Raw genomic sequence first — 24,136 nt, forward strand, 5'->3', positions numbered from 1 at the left:
TTACATCTTTGAAGCATGGAGCTGGAAATGTCAAGGTTTAGAGATCCTCTGCTGGATTCCTAAACCATGTCAGTAATTACAAGGATTGGTTGAGAACAAATCAAAGTCTCGTCTCAATGATGCTGCAAACTTTCCTCAGATGATGTCAGAGGTTGACGTCTGCATGAAGTTATTTCTTCTAAAAGGATATTTGCAGGCTAATAGGAGAAGGATGCCCTAACTTATTAATAGCTTTTTTTTTCATTACTGGAACGAGTTTAATTGTTTAGGTCCATTTAAATCACTTTATTTTACAGAGTTGAAAAAAGGTTGACATGTGAAGGTTTCATAATTTGGGTGACCTATTTTTTTTTTCTCTAATTGCTAATCCTTATTGTTTAAAATCCCAATTGAACTTGAGAAATCAGGACCAGTAATTAACTTTGTGGAGCAGCAAACAACCAGTTCTTATGAAGTACATTGACTATTGCTTCAAGCCACAGTCTAATGGATGATTGTGCTGAACTCTTAAGCACCTGCTTGCTTAAACCAATAAGACCCAACTACACTCTAATAGTGTGTTAATAGCTGAATAAATTTCAGTTCCTGTAATGAAACCTCTTTAAATCAAGTTTGTTACTTCCAAAGCTAAATTGAACCTCTTAATCTTATTTATTGAGCAAAAGTAGATGTGTTTTCAACTGCTAGAGAAGTTAACATCTTTGTTTTTTTCCTCATACAGACCAGTCACTAAGAGAATTATGGGCTTGTTTCTTTGCAGACATGTGCACACCTAATGTATTGGCTGGAAACCATTTAGCCGTCTGCCCATTTTCAGCCATATTTTTCTGGTCTCTGGTTGATGTTTGAGCCCATTTCCTCCCAGTTTCTCTTGTTCAGTACAGAAACTAGGATCAGATATTTGGCGCTGCACATTCCACCTTTTACCCGCGGTTTGAATAGCTGCCAGCTGCTTGTTACCTTCTTGACCTGGGATACAGTTCAAGAAAGTATTTTGATGTTGTTTCCCTCTTGAGCTGGAAATTAAAATAATTATTGTGACAACAAAAAGAGCCTCATTGTGCAGACCTCCTCAAAATTAACAGATTTGCTTGACATTTGTTTAAGCTCTATTCATTTTCTGTTCACTCAGTCAGAAACTGTTACGTCATACGATGTTTTTCAATTTCTCACACAGTGAACATAAGAAACCTATTACCATCTGTAACAGGCATCATTCTTGGTTCTGTAAGAGCTTTGCGATGTCAGCTTCACAGCACGAAGACTCTCCACCACATTCATTTTGGACATCGGCCAGACTCTGAAAGTCTTAAATCACATTCTTTCTGTCTTCACTCAGTCGTTTGACTAAACTCTCACAAGTCAGGGGATCATCGATTCCTGTGATGTTCAAATTAGATGTTTGGAAAATTGTTTTTAGTTTTAACTTCACATCTACTCACTGTTAATATCAGTAACTTTTGGAGCAAATCAAATTCTTCGCCATATAGATTTGAAGCTGGTTATCTCCGTCGCTGTTTAACTGCCTTGCCCTTAGCCTCACATTTTTTTCTTAGAAATAGTGGAAACTTTAAATATAGGTTTAAACGTCCAAGACCGAAAGCCAATTTGCAGAGCTTGCTTGCTAATTTGCACAAATTTCCCCTGGTTGTTACTGTTATTTCAACACATTCAGAGTGACCTGGAGCTCCTGCACAGTGTCAGTTGTCTCTATTTAATGGGTCTCCCTATTCCAATGACCAGGCTGTTGAAACCCAAAGGAGCAGGCTGTCCAATAATAATAAAATGCAGTAATGCAAATCAAGAACTCTTAAATTAGAGAAATTAGCAAAGGGAAAAATGTAAAATTCTGTTTTATTTCCCCTCAAAAGGCTGCAAATGAAATCCTAGCCATAAAAATAGTTTTAACCTGAAGAAGACTAAGAGACGTTATACTAAAACTTAGACATAGTGTAACTGTGATTAACATGGATTTCTGCCTTTGTGACAGGAGTCCAATCTGTAAATAGTTTTTTGGTTGAGGACAAACTATTGCTAGCGCTTGCTTATCGCCAGTTCCTTGTGTTTCCACCGTCACAAACACCGGCACTGATAAAGACCAGACTGGCACTCGGACAAAATGAACTCATTATCCCTAATCTTTCATCTGTATATTTTGATATCGCCTCTCACAGAGTTTAATAGTAAGAATTAATTATGTTTTAATAACAATGCTAAAAGTTCAGTTGGTTCCACCTTTTGTGCAATACTCTATAGTCGTAACAATACTTTTTGCATTTTGTTTTGAAACAGTTGAACAGGGTCGTAAACAAAATGCTCATATTGTTACGTATCTAGCCACGCTTTGTTTGAACTAGCATTAATAAAATAGGCTGGTGATATCACAACATTTGCTTGCAGGGATAGAGAGGAAAACAACTTGATATAAAAGTGGCAGCATGAGCTGCTTAAGAACTGCTTAAGTGGAAAAACTAAGTAGGTAACATTAATAAATAATGTTCTCAGGGATTAGGATTAATCCCTGAGAATTTATTTGTTTAAGAATCTTGTGGCATCATCTTACCCTGTTTGTTTTACAAACAGGGTAAGATGATGACAACTCATAGCAACTCCGCAGAACCCCATTTTAGTAAATGACAAATTTTTCTTTAAGTGACAAAAACATCTAGAAGTGGAGATTAGTTTGTACAAGTGGCAGATCTAAATGAATTTGACTGACACGACTGAACAAAATATATTTTTAAATAAAAATATTAAAAAGTTGAGACTTTCAACTGAAAGAAAAAAAACATAATTAGCTTCAGAGTTTCCTTAAAAAATAAAGTCATAAGGGCTTCATTTTCCCTATTGATGCCTTTAGGCTCCTCTGTCTAATAACATGTAAAGCAAACCCATGTGAGAAGTCACAAAGGATTTACGTCAGATGCACAGAAAATGAAATTTTGAATGAATAATTGTTTTAGGAGACCTTTCCATGGGATCATGACTAAACATTTTTTTCCCCTGATTTAAAAAAAAAGAATCACTTTTCAGATTGATATCAATCAATGACGTTTCTGTGCCTGGCCGCATTTAATGACGCATATGAAAAGCATCTTTTATTCTTTGGTCTCAACTTTCTCTTTGTGACCAGTTTCAAGCAGGCAAAATAAAAAATGAAAGAATAAAAATCCCATGTGTTCGAGTCATAAAAATCTATCAAACTGTCTCCAACTTCGATTGTATAAGTAGAATAACAGGGAGAGAAGCCAAAAAAGTCTGTTATTTAAGCAAAACAGATGCAGGCCAGCAACATTTCAGTGTTCTCTTTCATATGTTAATACTTATTCTGACCTCTTTATGTCTCTGGTAAGTAGCCGTCTGCAGAAAATCAGCATCTCCATTAAACTCAATCAGAGCCCAAAGATGAACTGAGACTTGCCTCATCATGCTGCAGAGGTCATGACTGGAGGGATCTGAGGACTCATAAGTTATGCCTTGCTGAGAGGAATCAGTGGGTTGTGATGATGGAAACACACAGCTTATGCTGTCTTTCTCTAAGATGAATTACACGATCAGGCTTAGCGTGGCCGATATGATTACCCCAGTAATGATCAACCTACACGCTACTGTGCTGACTGAACAGGGGCCAAAGGTGCACGGCTCATCTGGGGTCACTCTTAGTTATCTGATTTGTGAGTTTTTAATGGAGGCACTCAAGACATTGTGAGGCTCAAATCAAATCAAAATCAAATCAAACTTTATTCGTATAGCACATTTCAGCAGCAAGGCATTTCAAAGTGCTTTACATCAAATCAAACACAAAAACACAATGCAACATAGAATCAACAATAAAAACAATATCAAGTCAGAGTCCGTCAATAAATTTGCAATTGATTACGTTTCAAATACAACTCTAAACAAGTGGGTTTTTAGTTGAGATTTAAAGGAAATCTCACCCGTTTGGAGGGGATCAAACGTACCTGGACCCTCTTCCTCACAGAGAGAGATTTTGGCCCAATGAAAAAGCGCCTGGTTTACCATACAAAGGAATCAATACCTGCAGAAGGATTTGAAAAGATCAAAGAACACAAAAAAGCCTTAGTTTTTGTTTGAACTGCTTCGTAAACCCTGGAGGCGGTAAAACTATCGAGCCGTTTTCTGTTTGCTCAAATCTTCATCACCGATGCACTAAAAATACCCCACTCTTCCCTCGTAATCTGTGGGGGTCTAGGGTCAAGTGTGGTTCGTTTTTGCCTCCTAACACAGTGTGTTTTTTCGCCGTCCAGTGCCCAAACTGCAGTTTCTGCATCTCAGTGGCTGCTCAGCTGGAAACTGTCACAAACCCTCTCTTTGCCATGGGCTTTGGGTCACACACCAACTACGTGACAACATTTCTCCATCAGCAATCAAGTTGTCTTTACATTCAGGTCCACTGACCACTTCAATGTTTTGTTCTTTTTTAAGGCTCTTATTTTGAGTGGCTCCTTTTTTCGTTGTTTATTTTCTGGGTGAAACAGTTTGCAAAAAAAGAAGAGATAGGGAAGTAAAAAAACAAACAAACTCTGAAGCTAAATAACTCGGTCGTAGCCGAAGCACCAATGCGATGGATTCCTTTTATTGAATGTAGTGTGTCCATCTTCACTGAAAAAGAAGCAAACCACAGTGGAAATCTCAGCTTTCTTTTCCTGGAGGATGATTTCACAAGAAGATGTGAGCTGTGAAAAGGGGAAGCGAATTTAGACACACGACTCATTTTTTTCCCCAGTGAATGGGTTCCAGCCATTATGAATTAGTGTAGCATACGGAGCCCAAAGGAGTCCAGTCTATTTCCACAGCTGTAAGTAAAAATGCTTTTCCATCATCTGGAGGAAATGCACTGTTATTTTTGAAAATATGTTGAGTACATAACAATAAAAAAAAAAAAAAAAAATTAATAATGAGAACACAATTTCTCAAAAAAATGTCTACTTCAAGGGAATCAGCATTATTTTTTTATCTTTATGCATTTTTTATTTGTTTGCAAACACCATGTCAAAGAACTGAGGTGGAAGATTATGCAGAGCTTCACAAAATAAGGCACAAGCCAATGAGCCCCCTGCAAAAGAGCATCAGAATGCGCCTGCAATTACAATTGTTGAATGTTGCTTGTACAACGACTGACAAGCAACACAAGCTCCTTCTCCAAAATCCAAATGAGACGAAGCATATTAAATCTGTCCTTGTTTGTTACAAAGTGAAAATTTACGAGTACCCCGAAGAAGCAGATCATCTGCAGGAGCAGCTCACTCTGGTGGCTTCAGTTCTCTGCTGGGGCTGCTTTCACACTGAATAAATAATCTACCACATTCTCCATGACCGTCTGCAGCATCTTCCTGCTATGATCCAAGCACATATGGACATAATCACATTACACTGCAGGCCACAAACTTGCAGAATGCAACTAAGTGTTGCAAGATCATGTCCTGCTGTTGCAGTATTAAGGCCAATATGGGGTTGTTGCTCAGACATTAGGTGAGCATGTGCAGCTGTGCCAGAGTAAGTCCTGCTCTGTTCTGTGTAGAAGCGACTACATTCACAATCCACCATAGAAAACATTGCAAAGATCCTGAGTTTTGAACTTTTACAGGGATGGATATCTCCCTCAATTTCAGAAGTTGAAGACAAGACAAACTTGTTCAAGAGTTCATCTTGAACAAGTCCGTCTTGTTCAAGAGTGATAGTAGCATAGAGCAGGAGATGAGCACAAGGACTGGGGTCTCGTCTGCAGACGTGTGTCTTAATTAGTCCATTTCTGTGTGGATCCAGTCGGATCTAGCCGCCTCTGCTAGGATGTTTTCCAGGAATATGCTGTGAGGAAGACATCTCACGGGCAAACAAAAACAAGCTGGAGGCCATAACCTTTTATAAACTAATTAAGAAAAACACGAGATCCAAAGTAAAGCCATTCCCGAGCAGCACAAGCTTTCAAAAGCATTGCATCTGAAAAATGACTATGAAACTTAAGGTCCATACCAGGTCTTGACAAGGTAATCAGAAAATATTTTTCCTTTGTTGTTGGAGCACTGAAGCATTTGATAAAGTAATACGTCGTAACAGTTTACTAAAATTTTCCCCCAATTGGGCAGGAGGCTCTATTTTCTCACGCATTTGGCAACACAAGTTGTAAAAACGCAGCCAAATGTCTTTGCTGCTGCGGTCAGCAGTCTTACTCTGTGCTGTTTGCTGTTTGTTCGGCTAGAAGTAAATAGTTGGGAATTAAGACCGTTTGTAAACGGACGGTATCCGAATTGCTGACGGTGTCAGGATGTCTTCCAGCAACATGTTTTTGTCTGCGTTACCTTTGGATGAATAAAGCCTTTCTGTCTCAGAGGCGTGGATTGTTAGCCGGAGTTGAAAAACAACATGCGGTTCTGCGTCACCGAAGAGCCTGCTGATGTCAGTGTGTCAGCGACCCGGGGGGCGGGAGGTGGAGCTCTAAAACGCTGCAGATAATTCAGGAGACACTGACCTCTTTGCACAGTATAGTATCTTATTGTTCAGGGTCTATTTTAAAATAGAAATCTCCAGTATATTTAATAGTGATTACAGTAATCAAATTTATATATTTCTTTTTTTCATTTAACATTTAAAGCTTTTTAGCAATTGCCGTATTCAGCAATTATACCAAGCAAAAGCTTTACAAAAGTAGGGGAAAAAATGTCACTAATATTGCTGCTGTTGAAATTCACAAATAAATACCCTTTGGTGAGGGAGGAGTGTGTAACTTAATGGAGATATTACTGTTTCTTCTCAAAAAGCGACACAAAAGGCGACAAAGTGAAAAATAAAGGTAGACTTTTTAAAATAATTTGATTGAACATCTTTTCAAATCTTTGTTGAACTTTTTTACGTTTCCTCTGTCTATAAGCTTGCAGAATTGGGAAAGTTTTAATTGGAGGGCATTTATTTTTCTGTCATGACTTCATCACCTTTAAGCTGTTTGACATGTTGACTTTTCCTCGCTCCAACATGATTCACACCGATGTCGAGCAGCTCTCTCCTGTCACACGCCATCTTCTTTAAAGAGTTGCCATTGAATTTGCTTACCCCTCTTCTCTGAGACAAGATGTCATCGACTAAACACATCAAATATTCATAGACAACTAACATCCTGATGGCATAAAGAGCTGTTTATATTCTCCAAATTAGTCTGTGCACTGCTTAAGGTCTGAACGCTCGGGACACTCTGACATTTTGCATCAATGTCTTGTTTCTTCTTACTTTCTGATTTAATCAGCTCTGGAAAAAATTAAAGGACGACTTAAAATGATCAGTTTCTGGGATATTACTTATTGTAGGTATATGTTCCAATAAAATTAACGTTATTCTTTTATTTTATGAACTAACGTGTCTCTGAAATTCCAAGCAAAAGTTTAGTATTTATTTGCAGAAAATGAGAAATGGTCCAAATAAAGGAAAAGATGCAGTTCACATTTATTTAGAAACAATAATACTAATGTTTTAACTCAGGAAGAGTTCAGAAATTAATATTTGCTGGAATAACCAGGAGGTTTTCAATGGCATTTTATCTCTACTAGAGTCAAATGAAACACAATGTCTTACAAATTAATAATCCAGGCTCCGCATGTTGAACCCTCAGTGATTTTACAGCAGTTTTAGGAGTATTACTAGCTATAGTTTTATCATTTATACCTTGAGACTTTATGCCTTGGGACTAACTTTCCATCCATCCATCCATTTTCTGTTCACCCTTGTCCCTAATGGGGTTGGGAGGGTTGCTGGTTCCTCTCCAGCTGTATTCCAGTCTGTCGCAGGGCAACACAGAGACATACAAGACAAACAACACACTCACACCTAGGGAGAATTTAGAGAAACCAATTACAGTCATGTTTCTGGACTGTGGGAGGAAGCCGGAGAACCCGGAGAGAACCCACCATGCACAGGGAGAACATGCAAACTCCATGTAGAAAGACCCCGGGCCGGGAATTGAACCCAGGACCTTCTTGCTGCAAGGCAACAGTGCTACCAACTGCGCCACTGTGCAGCTGGACTAACTTTCCATTGAATAATTACAAAAATGACATACCACTCAAAAACTCTCTTTTAAAACCACTTGTCTTTTTAAGAGACAAATTTGGTCTCAAAATCATCCAGGAAGTAGAAAAACCCGAAAGCGATCAGCTTCATCAGTGGTCAGTAAGGAATATACAACATGAATCAAAGTAGCTTGGATGTTTACATGCAAATGACCTGAAAACCAAATGACTCATTTTAATGTGTGTTGGCAAAACCTCGCCGTAAAAGCCTTAAATGCACCTTGCTTATGAAACCATGATGTTTTATAATATATGGCTGTAACACTCTGAACTTTTTTTGTCACATAAAATGTAACCTGATGATAATTGCATTACAAATATTAATGGTAAAAAATATCTAGATACAGTTACAGTAAGGGCTTTAAAAATAAGCAATGAAATCGCCCCAAACTCCAGCAGAGAGACGGTGAGGAAAGGAGAGATCCAGGGTGTTATGTTGAGCTCCTCTGAGAGTTTTAGAAAAAACAGGAGGAAAGAGAAGAGAATAGACTGACAAAAATATCAAAAAAAGAGAGTAGATAATAACATAAATGATGTATTTAAATGGATTTAAAGAAGAGCTTATGTTTGACATAAAGGCTCATTTCTTGGGACCTCTGCTGACCTGGATACAGTAAATTTACATCATGGGAACACAAACGATCTGACATTCGAGTTAACACTGACTCTGATCTCTGTGTGATATTACTGACTCACATTCCCCAAAGAGCCCTTGGTTTCCTGCGTTTTGCTGTCCAAATCCAGAGGTTGACATAATGTGACACTTTGATATGCTTCTTCCTTGAATCACATTTTCTCTTGATTGTCTGAGATGTTGCTCCTGGACAGTTAATGTCAGTGTATACTGAAGCAGAACATTTTATATATATATATCCATCCATCCATCCATTTTCTTTACACCCTTCTTCCCTAAAGGGGTCAGGAGGGTTGCTGGTTCCTCTCCAGCTGCGTCCCGGGCGAGAGGCGGGGTTCACCCTGGACAGGTCGCCAGTCTGTCGCAGGGCAACACAGAGACATACAAGACAAACAACCATTCACACACACCTAGGGAGAATTTTAGAGAAACCAATTAACCTGACAGTCATGTTTTTGGACTGTGGGAGGAAGCCGGAGAACCCGGAGAGAACCCACCATGCACAAGGAGAACATGCAAACTCCATGTAGAAAGACCCCGGGCCGGGAATCGAACCCAGGACCTTCTTGCTGCAAGGCAACAGCTCTACCAACTGTGCCACTGTGCAGCCCCTTTATATATATATCTATATATATATGTCTATATCTATATATATATGTCTATATATATATATATATGTCTATATATATATATATATATATATATATATATATATATATATATATATATATATATATATATATATATAAATACTTCAAATTCAAGGTTTTTGAAACGTTCAAACCAGTGTGATCAGTAATGTAAAAGTTTAACTCATCCATTTGCTGCTGTAAATCTCAACAAGTACAAATATCATTGTAAAATAAATTTATGCATTTTACCAAAATGTGATATCTATATAATAGATAAATGTGATATTACACAGAACCTTATGAATTTCACCCAAACTCTTGAAAGGGCATTTCTTCAGAGATGGAAGTTATTACTGTAGTTTATGGACTGTTTTCTACAGCACTTTTTCCTTCCACTCAACCTTTTGCTATGATGCTTGGATACAACCATCTATCTGTCCATGCAAAGTGTATTGTATGTGCAGCTGTACAGACTAAGGCGTTGATAAGGCACATGGTGTGAAATAACCCAGAAGAGTTATGAAGAGAGGGAGGTGCAGGTGGTAGATTGAGATAAATCACTTCAGTTTACTTCAGCATTGCTTTCAGCATTATGTCTAAAACTCGGGACTTGTGTGTAATGTATGTTGCTGCTCAGGTGATAATTAGTTTATCATCAGCGAACCAAACTGATGCTTAGGGATTTTCAAACTGAAGATAAAGTAACGATTTTCAGTTCTTAGCAACTGAAACAAAAATACTGTCAAACCTATGGAAACGTGCAGTTCATCGCGCCACACACACACGCCCACACACACACGCCCACACACACGGACTCACACACATATCGTACAACTGTACATCTGTGGATGAATGAGTCATCGCAGTGGCCCAGAGGACTGAATGTAACCAGCTGGGAAAAGCTTTGAGAGTGAAGCCACAATTCACTGCCGTTTCCTGGAAATAAAGATCACAAGGGACCAATTTTATTTCTTGTTGTCAATAATAATTATGTTAATAAAGTGTCATTTAACGATTCATCTATTCTCTTGATATTTATGAAGTGAAAGTTCACTACAAGTGATTCCTCCCTGTTAGAAGGCCACAGGTGAGATTTTTATTCATGCTGTTGAACGGGGAGCCAGTTGTGCTGTGGGTGTTGATTCTCATTTACCTGCCAGCGTAACAGTTTTCACCGGATAAATAAAATCCTAAAACATCATTTATTCCATCTGAAATTGGTAACGGCAAAGCAGCAACATTTCCAGCAGTTAAAATTATCTATTATTTTACATAATCTAATATAATAATCAGTTTATTTATACTCAGTGCATCTTGTAAAATAAAAATAAAAACATTCATAATTGTGCCGTTAAAACATAAAAAGAAATTTAGTTTTTACCATATTAAAAGATTTTCAAGCATGAAATATCAAAGCATCTTCTAATAGTGCTTTGTCTGTGTTGAATCTACAGAGAACACCTTGCAGGACAAATTCACCTTAGCAGATATTTGTCAGAATGAATTATGTTGTACTTGCACTTTGTCTGAACGTAGATTTCCAAAGCGGACATTTTCAACTCAGCTTTAGGTAAATCTACTCAGATCAGAGAAACAAAGAAGCTTATTATTGCTGTTTAAAACCACTGCATCAGTAGTTTGTTATAAGTTTGAACATTTGGATGTCAAACTCCCCAGACTGCAAAGTGGCCTGGTTGTTGTTAGTTGTGCTTTCAGACCAGTTTGTATGTTCCTCCTGTGAATGTGTGGGTTCTCACATAGTCCAAAAACAGCCACTTTAGGTAACCTGGATTCTGAAAATTGCCCTAATGACCACTGGAGATGGGCACCACTGACAATACAGGTGTCTTTGTGTGGATGGAAGTGAAACTTTTTCCATTTTAGGTCCAAAGAAATTAACCTGAACACTTCCAAAGTCCAAATTTTGAGTTGCGAAGTCAGGATTTCACCAAACCTGATGCCAAAAGTCCTTATGAAATGTCCTATTGGGAGTAGGGGCATTTTTTTCACCCCAGATGCCCTTCCTGAAGCAAACCCTCTCTGATTACTCCCAGGATGGAAATGGTCTGAACTGATACAGCTCAAAGCGCTTTACACAAGAGCCACATTCACCAATATGCAGATAACTCGGGGCTAAGTGCCTTGCCCATCAACATGTGACAGAAGGAAACTGGAATCAAACCAATAACCTTCTGTTGGTAATTATATGCACCCCAATGAACCAGCTGAACACATTAATAAGGTGCAAAAACTACCACGAACCTAATGGTTAATGACAAAAGGAAATGGCATGATCCAAGTTCTTAAAGGTAGCAAGGTCCTAAATTAGTCATTTAATCATTTGCATGACTTCTGTAATTTCTCTTTGATTTTGAGATTTATGTTTAAAGTCAGTACTATGCATCCAAACTGTCAACTATTTAATTTGGACAGCAGTGGAGTATTTTTTTATTTGCTTCACACACTTGTCTAAATGAATAAATCATGAATATATCTGTCCTAAACTGAGAGAACATAACTCCATCAGATAGAGTTGAGTTGCTACAGGAAATTTCTGCCAGCTGGATAAATTCAATATTGGTTCAGTGTCTTTAGGGTATTTGTGGCATGAAGAATGCCAGCCTTGTCCTCTCTGTTACTGTAGTGATTCAATTAGCATACTTGGTAAAATACTTGCTCGAAGCTTCTCTTGGGAATCTACAGTATCCCTGAGCTATAATTTTTGTTCAAATGAGGATCTGTTTTGATAAAAGTGAAAAGACAGAAGAAGCCTATGAGTTTATTCTGCTGCACAGTCTTTTTCCCCCCCTGCCTTCTGGTTTAACTTGGTTTCCTCATCTGACATGAACCCAAAGTTTAACTGAATCCTAGTTGGGGCTGTTCATGCAGCAGAATAGCCGCTCCTCAGACATTGCAACCCAACCCCGCGGTTCTGCTTTGCATCCTTATAACAAAACAGCACGGCCTTTTGGAGCAGCAACTTTTCCTTCATAAGTGATGGATGTTCTTCCTCTTTTGGCCAAACAGCCTGACTAAATACGGTTTCAGATATTCGGTGTATCTACATCCGTGGTCGGAAATGTTCCACGACTCTACCACCTTATAAGACACAGCTCCCTAACGTGTGATAAGATCCAGGCTGATGGCAGAGTGACAGAGAAGCGCAGCAGAGCTCAGGGGATTACTGAGCATAAACACTTGCTGCCAGCATCCATAGGAGAGCAACATACAACAGATGTTCGTGGGAATAGAGTAGCAAATGGATGCTTTCATATCTCGACTACTTATCCCATAAATAGCTCAGAGACCATGAGAAATTGATATGTTTCGAGCTAGAAACTGATTAAATATCATGCAACTCAAATCACTTCCAAAAAGGTGTTTTTTAAATCTTTTGTGTCTTTCCTGTTGTCTACATGTTGTGCATTTTGTCCCTTTGTCTCGTTTCAGCTTTGTAGGTAGCTTAGATTTATTTTTCCGATGCTGCCTGTCGAATATAAAGTCCTCGCATGGTGTGGTTTGAGCTGCTTTCTTGCATTAAGGATGATGGCAAATTTATGACCAAATGTTTATTGATCATAATCAGGAAGCAAAGTACTTTACAGATCTGCTTTGTGACTCTGCCAGGTCTGTTTTTACACTTCCTTCTCAACAAAAGCTATTTTTGTTTCCCAGTTGGGACATCTACATCAAACTTGCATGGTTAATTTTTAAAGTTTGGCACTTGTTTATCCCTCTTGCCCCTAAATAAGTAGATTTCCCATTGGGCTTAATTAGGCAGTTTATCTTATCAGCAAAGATATATGCAGCATTCCTTTACACAGTTGAGCAAAAAAACTAATTTATATTTTCACAGCTAATTTTGTCTTTTGCATCAGAACATAAAATGATCAGTGGGTTAAGTTTATCAATCTTTTAAATAAAGTCTGTAAACACAACACCGATATTCTCACTGTTCCATTTTGGCAGAGATAATTCTTTCAGTAAATGTCCCCATCAAGATGTTTTGTTTTCACGGACGGCACAAAGTTTGACTCGTCCCTCTGACTTCCCGGCGTTGACAGGTGACATTGCAGAGCTCGCTTTCTGCTCGCTCTTTTGTTTATGCCAAATCTAAATTCAACTGGTGCAAATGTCACTGAGTGAGTTATTACTGCTCAATTTATTCCCATGAGACAAATATGAAATGGTAGATTAGTTTTGCAGCATAAGGTGCAATTTCGTTTTGGCTGATATAGCTTGCTGGCTGGCATAGACGCCCTGGATTCATTCATTCAGCAACTTTTGAGTTGCTGGAAACTGAATTTAATCAAGCAGTATTGTATATTTCTCTTCCCTGAATGTGCCTTTTGAGAGCATTTATTCATAACCTGTCCATGTTCTTTAATTTAAAGAAAGAAAACCAAACAGTTCTCAGACTTACGCTTTTACCTTAAGTGATGTATGAATTTAAAACCTGGCAGAAAAAAAACACTTACATAAATATTATAGGTTTAGTACTATAAATGCCAAGATTCAAGTCTAAATCAAAACTATTAATACCCTTGGAAGAGTTTAATTTAATATAATTTTAATTTAACAAAAAAGTTTTGGTTTTTTTCCGACAGGAGATAAGAAAACTATAATCCTTCTGTTTCTATTTACATTTTATATTTAAGAATGGCATACCAGAAATTACTTACAGCCTTCAAGAATCAGTGGAAACATTTTTACCAGCATTACAGAAACCAAACCCTTCCTATAATTGTTGACAAGCATCTTTTTTTCCCCAGCTAGGATTTTGCATGTTTCCACTGGAATCCTGATAATTCCAGTAGAAACTCCAGAGCATAAACGGATCATCAACGCTGATGAGCTGCAAGTCTTCCGTGGTTGGAAGAAAAAATTTAATCCATAGAAAGACAAAATGATTTGTTTAGTTTCACTATTTTCTTGATTCCAACAAATTCATTGTGCACCCTCCCTCAGAAGCGGCGCGGAGGATTTTCTAAACATGGCACGCGGCTTTAAACAGGAGTTAGAAAACAAATTCATTTCTTGATTAAACTATCAAATAATTCTGAAAAAAAAAAATCCTTTGGGTGCAATTGCAACTCATTCTGCAACAAAGTAGAAAAATACTCTGCTCTGAAACAACACTCACTGTTAATAAACAAGATTATGCATTTTATTATTAGTCATCCCCAGATAAACCATGGGCTCAAATGAGATCTCCATGACCGATTATGTAAACCGTTTGGGTTCGGCACTAAAACTTCTGTCAGCGTTTGGGTCCAGCCGCTGCTCTGATCATTTGCAAAAACACAGGAAGCCATGAAGGACGGTGAACTTGGCACCCCGTGATTGAAGGTTTCCAACGGGGGCTGTTTGCAAAAAAAAAAATAAATGTTGGTCCAAGTGTAAGAATGAAAGCAGCAACAAAGCCCTTCCTACACAAAGTCCCACACAGAAAAGCCTCACACTCACTCACACGCGCAACACATGGAGAGCTCAAGTGCTGACATGTCCGTTTGTCATTGTTTCCCACCTACTTTCATCAGATGCGACCTCTGAATGGGAAACGCTTGCCACTAAATTCGAATAATCGGGTTACGGTTGCTGCGCGTGTATCATCAACGATGTGTCACATCACGGACTGCGCTCCCACATTGTAACAGGGTCAGTGACAAACTGAGATTTTCAGAGCTTTAGCTCAGCAGCCGTAATCTGAGCTCCGCTTTTTTCAAATTGCTTTCGAGCGCAACAGTACCTCCTCCTCTAACCGTTTTCTTCATACTGTACTGCACAATAGAGTCCTGTTATGTCATTCTTTTGTAAATATGGGACATTTTAAACAATGGATTAGCAGCTCGTGGGGAGGACAAAATGTAAAATGTGGAGTTTGTTTAAATGTCTGTGTGAGACGTGGAGGCCGAGCCAAACCTTGACACGTTTTCCAAACACAGATGTCAGAGAGCGAGCGGGCGGGCGGCATCGTATCCTCCAACACATCCAACAAGTCTGAAGCAAGTTTACAGATGAATCAAGCCCTGGCTATGAACATGTGAAGCATGGTGACTTGTAGTACAAAGTATTATTTTAAAAACTGCCTAGAAACGGTGTGTGACCATTCAAATATTTGGATTCTGTCAGTAACAGGCTGGAAACTTAAAAAAATTTATTCTCTCAATGAGACATTTACTTTCTTTTGTTTAATGTAGCTCCACAGTAATGTTTTAAAATTTGTCTTCTTGTGTTACATTTTTATTTTTTAGCTGTACCTTTAAATATGAGGTGAAAACATTTTTCACATTACCTCACAACTATATTAGATAGAAGCTTGGGGGGAAAAATATTTAAATAGCAAGAACTTTGTTTTTGTTTTTTTATACACAAGGTGACAATAACCAAAGCCTTAAAGTATGAGATAATGGCTCAGAGAGATTCATGTCACAAGAACAGTGTCTTTTGTGCAACTGTTTTAATTTTTCTTTTAAGTCCCACCTTAGGCAAGACAAATATGCATAATTAATCCTTGTCAGAGATTTTGGTGTGAAATATTTGAAAGATTAATGCAAACACAAATCATGCTAAAGGATTTGTTGTTGTTTGTTTTTTATTCCATTTTTAAAAAGCCTAAGTGCTGTTACCGTTTTAAAAAGATGTTAGCATCGTTGTGTGCTGCCACTCTATTGCATGTCTCCAGCATCACTTTTCTGTAAAATTCACTGTGTAAAATTCACAAACGGATCACAGGAAAAGACACATAAGCTCTTCGTCTCTCACACACCATTTATACCACACATATGCTCAGCTGCTGCAGCAGTAATATTATTACATAATCTCATGCAATGCAGTGAAAATGTGCTGTCTGTGTTAATATTGATGCACCTACTTCTGCAAACTTATAGTTCTATTACCATCTGGCCAGTGGAGATTTTCCATCAAAGCTTCTTTATTTCCTTGAATCTTTATACGTCTAACACATTTTTCCATTTATTACTATTTGTGGAAAGATATTAAACAGTGCAGCAGCAGATTTATTTAGTATTTATTTAGCTGGTGCCGAAAGGTTTAAGAGCTACCGGTATAGTACGATTTGGTTTTCTGTTTTGCTGCATCTATTGTCGTTTCTTTTTGTCCATGCTGTGTCTCATTTGCCCAATCCTGCAATGGTTGTTGTTTTGCTGCATTGTTTCCTCATCATTTAGTGATACAGAATTATTCAAATAGTTTTCTTTGTTATAATGTGACCTGGGTTTGTATTTCTCCAAGGTAGTTTTCTATCTTTATTATCAGATATCTGGGCCTTTTAGTTGTGTATTAATTTATTTTATTTGTATTTTTTTCTTGTATAAAATAAAGTTGGGTTAGGGTCAGGTTGTCAAACAATGATACTGTGGATGAGTTGGTTTGGTTCCTTATAATAACATGTTAAGTTTTCATGAGATTTTGTATTTTTTATGCAAACACTGACATGCACAACCTACTTTTGTTTTTATTTTCTTAATCAGTCTTTGATTATGTGACGACAAGCCACGCTCCATGTCTACCTTCTAGTGCCTGCACAGTAGTCCATAAAGGCATACTTCTTAATTTATTTTTAGACATTTCAATGCGACAGGTTGCTCTCCGTGTGCACTCAGCTGCAGCATTTTAGTCTTGTGCTGCAGTTTAATGAATATTTGATAGTACGTGGTTCAATGAAGCAGGGCAGGAAAGCTACTTGTCAGGACACATTTGTTGACTCACAGTGATCTAAGCTGTAACTTTGCCATTAATGACCTTCTGGAGATGTCGCATCTGACGTTCCTCTACAAAGACTTTGACACTCCAGTCGGCGCTTCGCCTGCTCGCTCAATACGCAGTTGTCTGTTTGCTGTGTTGGATTTTTTTAGGAATACATGCAAAATCCCTACACTTCCTCTTGAAGAAAGGTTGAGAGTTAACAGAATTTCAAATGTGCCTCCTGATAAGCAATGCTTGTGCGATCATATTAAAGGTCGGATGGGCAGAAGTAACTCTAGATGAGTAAGTTTATTGTATGATCTGTTTCTGCTGGCCTAAAACAAAAACCCAGGTAGGCAGTTTGTTGTTTGCCTCTCTGTGTTGGTAGAGGCAAACAACAATGTTGTCTTGACTCAAATCGTCAAGGCAACATTTTCTGGCCTTGCCAAAAATTGTGCGACTGTCTTAATAATGACTTTTCTCAGTTCAGAGGGCCAAAGTGTGCTTGAGTGAAAAAATTAACACAATTCTCCACTTTAACATGCACATTGAACATTGAAGGGGCAAAAAATATTTTTAGCATAAAATTAGGCTCCAAGACATCTTGATTTCAGCCCAAAGTCCTTTAAGTTGAATTTTGTTGTGCACTGATGCGACACAAAAGCGTCTGATTTGATGTGGAATGTCAAACAATCAAAACATTCGTAGCGGCTCAGTTTTCAGCCAGCCATAAAAGATTGCCTCAACTGCTGCAACCAAGTTGTAAGCACATGCTTCAGCGTGCTGCCTTGTTCATTCTGAACTCTGCTTCACCTTCCTATGCATTTCACCATCTGCCTCCCTGTGGTATGAGGCCTACCAGGCTTCACCCTGGGTAATAACTTCATGTGAGTTGTGCTGCAGTTTTTAGGATCAGTGGCGCTATTTTCTTTTACTGTAATTTAAAATGATTCTCCATTATTTCAGAGTGGGAACCAAAGTCCTGGAAGATGAAACGTGCAGGACGTCTCTGCATCGAGTCTTGTTCCTTGTTTTGAAAAGTGGATGATAGATTGAAGATCACAGGCACATCTGCAGGCTGGGTGGTTGTTGTTTTTTCAAAGAGGTTTGTTTTTAGTCCTTGCTTCTCCCCTCTGCACAACATTCAACCATGCATACTCTCCTTTTGTAATGTTATTTGCTAGACAGCACAATGAAAAGCAAGTACTCTCCAACAAACAACAGTAATTGTTAGTGGCCATTGTATTAAGCCATTCAACATCCACTTGAGCACAGAGCGATTTAAAAAAAAAAAAAACAGTTGGGGCATGTGCGTCATCCAAGCCTGATTTTAAAAGTATTTTCCCCACAAATATAAATAAATTTGCACACAAGTGTAATTTAGACGAGGAGTGGGGTACGGTTTTTGTTTAGCAGACAAAAGCTGAGTGTAAGATGATTTGGTAGCATGTTTTTGGCTGAAATAGCCTCGGGGAACACACCCAAACGACTCCAAGAGGTCAGCTCTGCCTCTGCCTTCACAGCCCCTCAGCTGTCCTCCAACCTGAAATCAAGATGTGCAGAAGTAACAGAAAAAGCTCGGGGATATTTGCTGTAACCTAGAGTTAGTGATGCTAAACAACATGTTTCCTGATGGACCTGGAAATATCTTCGGGTGCTGTGTGGCGGACCATAGCTGCCATGCTATTAAAACAGCCAGATTTACAAGCCTTATTAGCCTCACACCTTGGTGCTCATTAGTCCTTCCTCAGCTCTCTCTACATGTGTCATGTGGCCCTAATTATCCTGCAGCGGAGACACCCAAACACGTCCAATCATCTGGATAACAGACACAGTTTGTCTTTAAAAAAAATCTTTGCAACTTTAGCAATATTGTCTATTACAAGCAGTGCCGTCTTTACCTTCAGCTTCAGCTATGAGCCAATATGAGATCTTTACATTATGATATTTACATATTTTTTATTAGTGGCACTGTATTCAAATGAGCATTATAAACACATTCATATCTTATTGCTTTTGTTTTAAATAAAAACAACAATTAGTCATTTTGCTGTTAAAATAATATGAATAATTACAGTTGCAATATTATTAGCTTGTGTTATCCTTTTGATTTTGATATTTAAACTATGGAATAATATTTAGCGGTGTGTGACTGCATGCTTCATGCAGCCAGAGGAAACTCCAGTCTCTCCAGCATGTTTTCCGGAATCACCTCCCTGAAAGAGTATTATCCGAGAAATGGCCTGTCAGAAGATTTCCGTGGTTTTTGAAACATAACTTATTAAAACCTCAGTGTGTTATTATGAAACAGCCCAAGCATGATCAGCAGTGGTGGAAGTGATGCAGACATAAAGCAAATCAAAGCTGTAAATTATCAGATTTGTAGTAAAATCCCTGTACAGATTTTCTCCAAGGAGAGATACCGTAAATTTTAAATAATATTCTGTATCACGGTCATTACTCCTGCTCAACGTTTTTAAAAGCTGCCTGTGAACATAGTAATGTGGTCAGAGGCCAGGTTGGGACAACTTCTCTTTTTTTTTCTCTCTCTCCCCCACACTTTGCCAAAACCCGATCTCTCTGTTTCCCTTCCTTTCGTAATCTCTCCTGTGGGGATCACTTTTGTTAATCATTGTGTGTCTTTAGTACTAAGTTGCACAACGTGGTGCAAGACGGGTGGCTGGGGAAAATTTGTCTCTGAATCTGTTACCTTCTGGGGGAGAGGGCGTGTCTTTTGGTGTGTGTGTGTGTGTGTGTGAAGAAGGAAAGTCAGAAAGCATTCTATGTAGTTATGTACAATATGTAAACAATCACATCTGGCTAATCTCTGCGTAATATTTCACAACATGTAGAGCTTTCAGATGTAGTCGCTCAGAGCACAGAGTGAGGCTCATAGGTTGTTTTCATAATATCGGCTTTTGCTCAACCTCAAACTGTTGCAGAAACATTTCATAAACAAAGGTTGCTGACCACATTATATCTGATTGTGTGAAAATGTGCACGAGTCTGCGTTCTTATATCAGCGGTACCAATCCTGACCCGATGTCAAGCCAGACAACAGTAGCTCCGTTGCTTTGAGAAAATACTACAATCCTTCAGTGCTGCTGCTAATGCCTCCAGCGGTTATTACGCTGCACAGCCCATTTAGAAAGTTGGTTTCTTTGGTTTAGATTTAATTGTATTTGACTTCCAGTAGTGCAGCAAAAGGTGGCAAGAACATTCCAGCTGCAGTTTGAGGCAATATTTCAGAGTATTGTTGTTGACAGCTTAGGATGCAGAGTGACGGTGTCGAATGTGGGCTTTTTTCATCACAACTTGTCCATCTGTCATGACACGCTGCTCTTATCTGTTGCACAAATAAGTAAGCTAAACACAACAGCATGACCCTGTCCTCTAATGTGCCACAGAACTGGAACAGAATGGAATTTGAAACGTTTTAGCCAAAAATGTTTCTATGGTCAAGGTGTTTTTTGCAGAAACGTTTCAGATTTCGTTCAGTTCTCCGGCTTCGCTCGAGTCCGTTGGGAGCTGGAGGTGATCGATGGCCAGGTGAGTGACCTCTGGCACACACTGAGACACGCTCAACCAAACACTGATCGGTTTTAACGAGAAAGTGCAGCCAACTGCGAGTCTCTGAGTGAGTGCAGCTCCTCTCTGCTGTGACCGTCTCTCTCTGACAGAAGTAGCAGCAGTTCCTGGAGGCTTTCGACCTTGTACTTAATGTCCTGAACAACTTGATGCTTTATTCAGTTGACAAGCTTTGCTTTTTAAAACAAAGACTGAATTAGGACTTATGCTCTCCGTGGACGCCCTTTCACCTCCAAATTAGCCTGTTTAGATAAACATAGATTTCAATTATGTTTTTGTTTTTTTTTACTTGCCTGCCTTCTAAATCTGGGAAAATTGCACTGGTGTAGACACGACCCAACCTTTTCCTGTTTTGGTCATCTTGTTATGTAGGGCTAATATGAGTCAAGTTAATGTGTTTTCAATGAGCTTTGATGGATTGTGTGTCTCTGTGTCCCTCAGGCTGTGTGGCGCATGTAGATAAGCCCCTTATGAGGTGAAAAGCCCTCCCCATTCTGCAGTTTCCCCTCCCAGCACCACCGGCAGGAATAAGGGATGTCACGGCTGTTCCTCTTTTTGGCAGTCCTCATCGTCTCGTGCAGCATCCAGGTACGTCACAGAAGTAGCTCTTTGGCATAAACCAGTGCTTCTCAAACTTTTTCAGGCTGAGGACCACTTAAAACATTTAACAAGCACTCACAGACCACCTCGCTTAAAATTTACCCGCAATGACAAGTCTAAATATGTACAACCATACATGCAAATATTAGCCTCTGAAAGTACTTATTGCCATTTTCCTTGCCTGTACATGCTGTATTTGGTAAATGTGAAGGGCTATGACAAAGCCACAAATTGTTTCAGAATTACAGATTCTGTAATCCAATGATGCCAAACACATGGGAATAAAACAAACAAGTTGTTCTTTACTTCCAAGTGTAATAACATTTAGGGCTAGTTGTAATTTAGAAGCACAATTTTTTTTAAAAACAGACTTGGGTTGCATCGCCAGAAGCAACCATCCTATTCTACACCATTAATTGAAAAATTATCCACCAATTTCTATTCTATAGGACAATTTAAGGATCTAAGGACATTGTAATTTACATTTAAACAAAAATAGATTCCATACTTTTCTTTAAAAGCACTGTAAGGTTTTTAAGCACTTCTCCAATGACGTTTCGTCTTTAGCAACAAGCTTCAAATCTTTGATGTTGGAAGGCCTCTGTGCCATCATCCTTATCTTTAGCTCCGTTTATAGTTTCTTTATTGGACTCTGAGATCATCCAGAGTGTGAAACAGTTTGATTTTTTTAATAGGACTTTGTACTGTGGCCATTCTTTAATCGTCTTCATAAGATTTACAAAACCTCTGCAACAAAAATCAGTGTCTTCAGTCAGAGGCTTCTGTAATACAGACTGCTACAGGAGATCTTTCCTGCTTACAGGGATCAGCATCTACAAGAACTTTGAAGATTTAGACAATCCCTTTGGGATTGATGAAGTATTTTTTGCGCCAGATGCTTTTTCACATACTAAACAAATCTTTTACACAAATCTAACATGTAAAAACACAACAACAGAAAACTCTAGCTCTTACTTTTGACATGGTGCCACATGGATCTATCATCATATGTTGCTAAAATTACACAAAATATTTGTTTTTTTCCTTTCTAGCAGTAGCAGAAATTAAATTATTTGTAAAAAGCTTTAGGAGGAACATGATATCACAAAGAGTAATTGTTTAGTACATATTGTACATAAACTTGATCTACTGTCAAATTAATATATTATAATTTACTAACATGTTTTTGTTGGAACTCTGTTTTTTAACAGCTTAATTGAACTGTTTACTTGGTCTGATCACAGCGTCCACAGGTAGCAGATCTTCAGGACATCACTGCTCCTTTTTATTGAATTTTCTCCTGTGTGTGTCTAATCAGATGTCTCCTGCTGCTACCCTGGATAAACTGAAGGACGACTGGAAACGGTATAGGACAGAATGTGAATACAACAACAGTCAATACCCACCCAGCAGTGGTGAGCTTCAGATATTGGGTCTATTTTTTTTATTTATTTATTTATTTTCATTCCTGGCTTGTTACTGCATAACTTTCAGAGAAAATTTTGTAGTAAAGTCAGTTTTTGCCTTGTGTCACAGACAACTAAGAGTAGGTTTGCTCTAGTTCCACCTTTGGAAGTTAAAGATGACATGAATCACATAATGTCGAATCAAGAAATTTGTGAAATACCAGTTATTGATGAGTTATGATCTCTAAACACATGGAAACACAGAACATACACATTTACCTCTCCACTTAGTCACCATTATGTTTATTTTGTTGTTTTTGACTTGTGTTTTGTTTTATTTTGTTTCATCCATCCATCCATTTTCTATTCACCCTTTGTCCCTAATGGGGTCAGGAGGGTTGCTGGTTCCTCTCCAGCTACGTTCCAGGCGAGAGGCGGGTTCACCCTGGACAGGTCGCCAGTCTGTTGCAGGGCAACACAGAGACATACAACCATTCACACACACACACTCACACCTAGGGAGAATTTAGAGAGACCAATTAACCTGACAGTCATGTTTTTGGACTGTGGGAGGAAGCCGGAGAACCCAGAGAGAACCCACCATGCACAGGGAGAACATGCAAACTCCATGCAGAAAGACCCCGGGCCGGGAATCGAACCCAGGACCTTCTTGCTGCAAGGCAACAGCTCTACCAACTGCGCCACTGTGCAGCCCTTATTTTGTTTCAGTTGGACCAAAGTTGTGTGATCTAATGATTCAGTTATGATTCAAAAAGACTTGAAACTAACCTTTTGTGCAACTGAGCAAAAGAAAGATAGTAGGATTTAAGAACAGCCAGTGTGACAGCTGTCAAACTACATGTGAACTCTGGATGAGAAGTAAGAAGAAGAAGAAGTAAGAAAGTCTTCAACAATTAGGTGAATTTTGCTCTTCAGGTGCATTACTCCCCTTTAGAAAGTTCTGCCTCATCTTTTAAAACAAGGTGCTTCCCACACTTGATACAAAATTGCTGCTCTCCAACACGGCAGCTCTCACATAACATCCCTGCTGTTCCATTAGTGTGAGAGCAGCTAAGCAGCTATAGAGAACATAGGATTCACCACTTTGTCCCCCAGAGCTTCCAGCTGCCTGCACTCTCACAATCATGACTGATGTCCACTGATGAGAGACATAATGACACATGGAAAGGGTGATTGTGAGAGGAAAGACCACAATGTACCAGATAATGACTTCCACCAGACATTACTTCAAAGACCGTTTTGAAACTCCAACAGTCAAAATATTAATGTTGTTTTTATTTTATTTTATTGTTTTTCCCCTCAGGTCTTGTGTGCAACAGGACGTTTGACGACTATGCCTGCTGGCCTGATGGATTCCCCAACACTACCGTCAGTGTGGAGTGCCCGTGGTATTTACCGTGGCACCATAAAGGTCAGAGTTTTAAATATGTTGTCTGAAAGAAACTGATAATATCTATTTGAAACAGACAG

General features: G+C 38.7%; 1 protein-coding gene across 4 annotated transcripts in view; it reads left to right on the top strand.

Moving 5' to 3' along the window:
* LOC122821908 (glucagon receptor-like) overlaps positions 1-24,136 on the top strand; it is a 45,971-nt gene that overhangs the window by 9,862 nt on the left and 11,973 nt on the right. The window contains exons 1-5 of one of the 4 annotated variants that reach the window (XM_044100219.1): positions 17,854-17,938; positions 18,018-18,156; positions 21,081-21,227; positions 22,558-22,654; positions 23,970-24,077. In XM_044100219.1, coding sequence (XP_043956154.1) covers positions 21,174-21,227; positions 22,558-22,654; positions 23,970-24,077 — 259 coding nt within the window. In that variant the 5' untranslated portion in view covers positions 17,854-17,938; positions 18,018-18,156; positions 21,081-21,173. Of the gene's footprint in view, positions 1-17,853; positions 17,939-18,017; positions 18,157-20,476; positions 20,601-21,080; positions 21,228-22,557; positions 22,655-23,969; positions 24,078-24,136 lie in introns of those variants that run through there. The other 3 variants (XM_044100218.1, XM_044100221.1, XM_044100217.1) reach the window with 3 other exon arrangements.

Source organism: Gambusia affinis, linkage group LG19 (assembly GCF_019740435.1).
Source record: "Gambusia affinis linkage group LG19, SWU_Gaff_1.0, whole genome shotgun sequence".
Lineage (NCBI taxonomy): Eukaryota > Metazoa > Chordata > Actinopteri > Cyprinodontiformes > Poeciliidae > Gambusia > Gambusia affinis.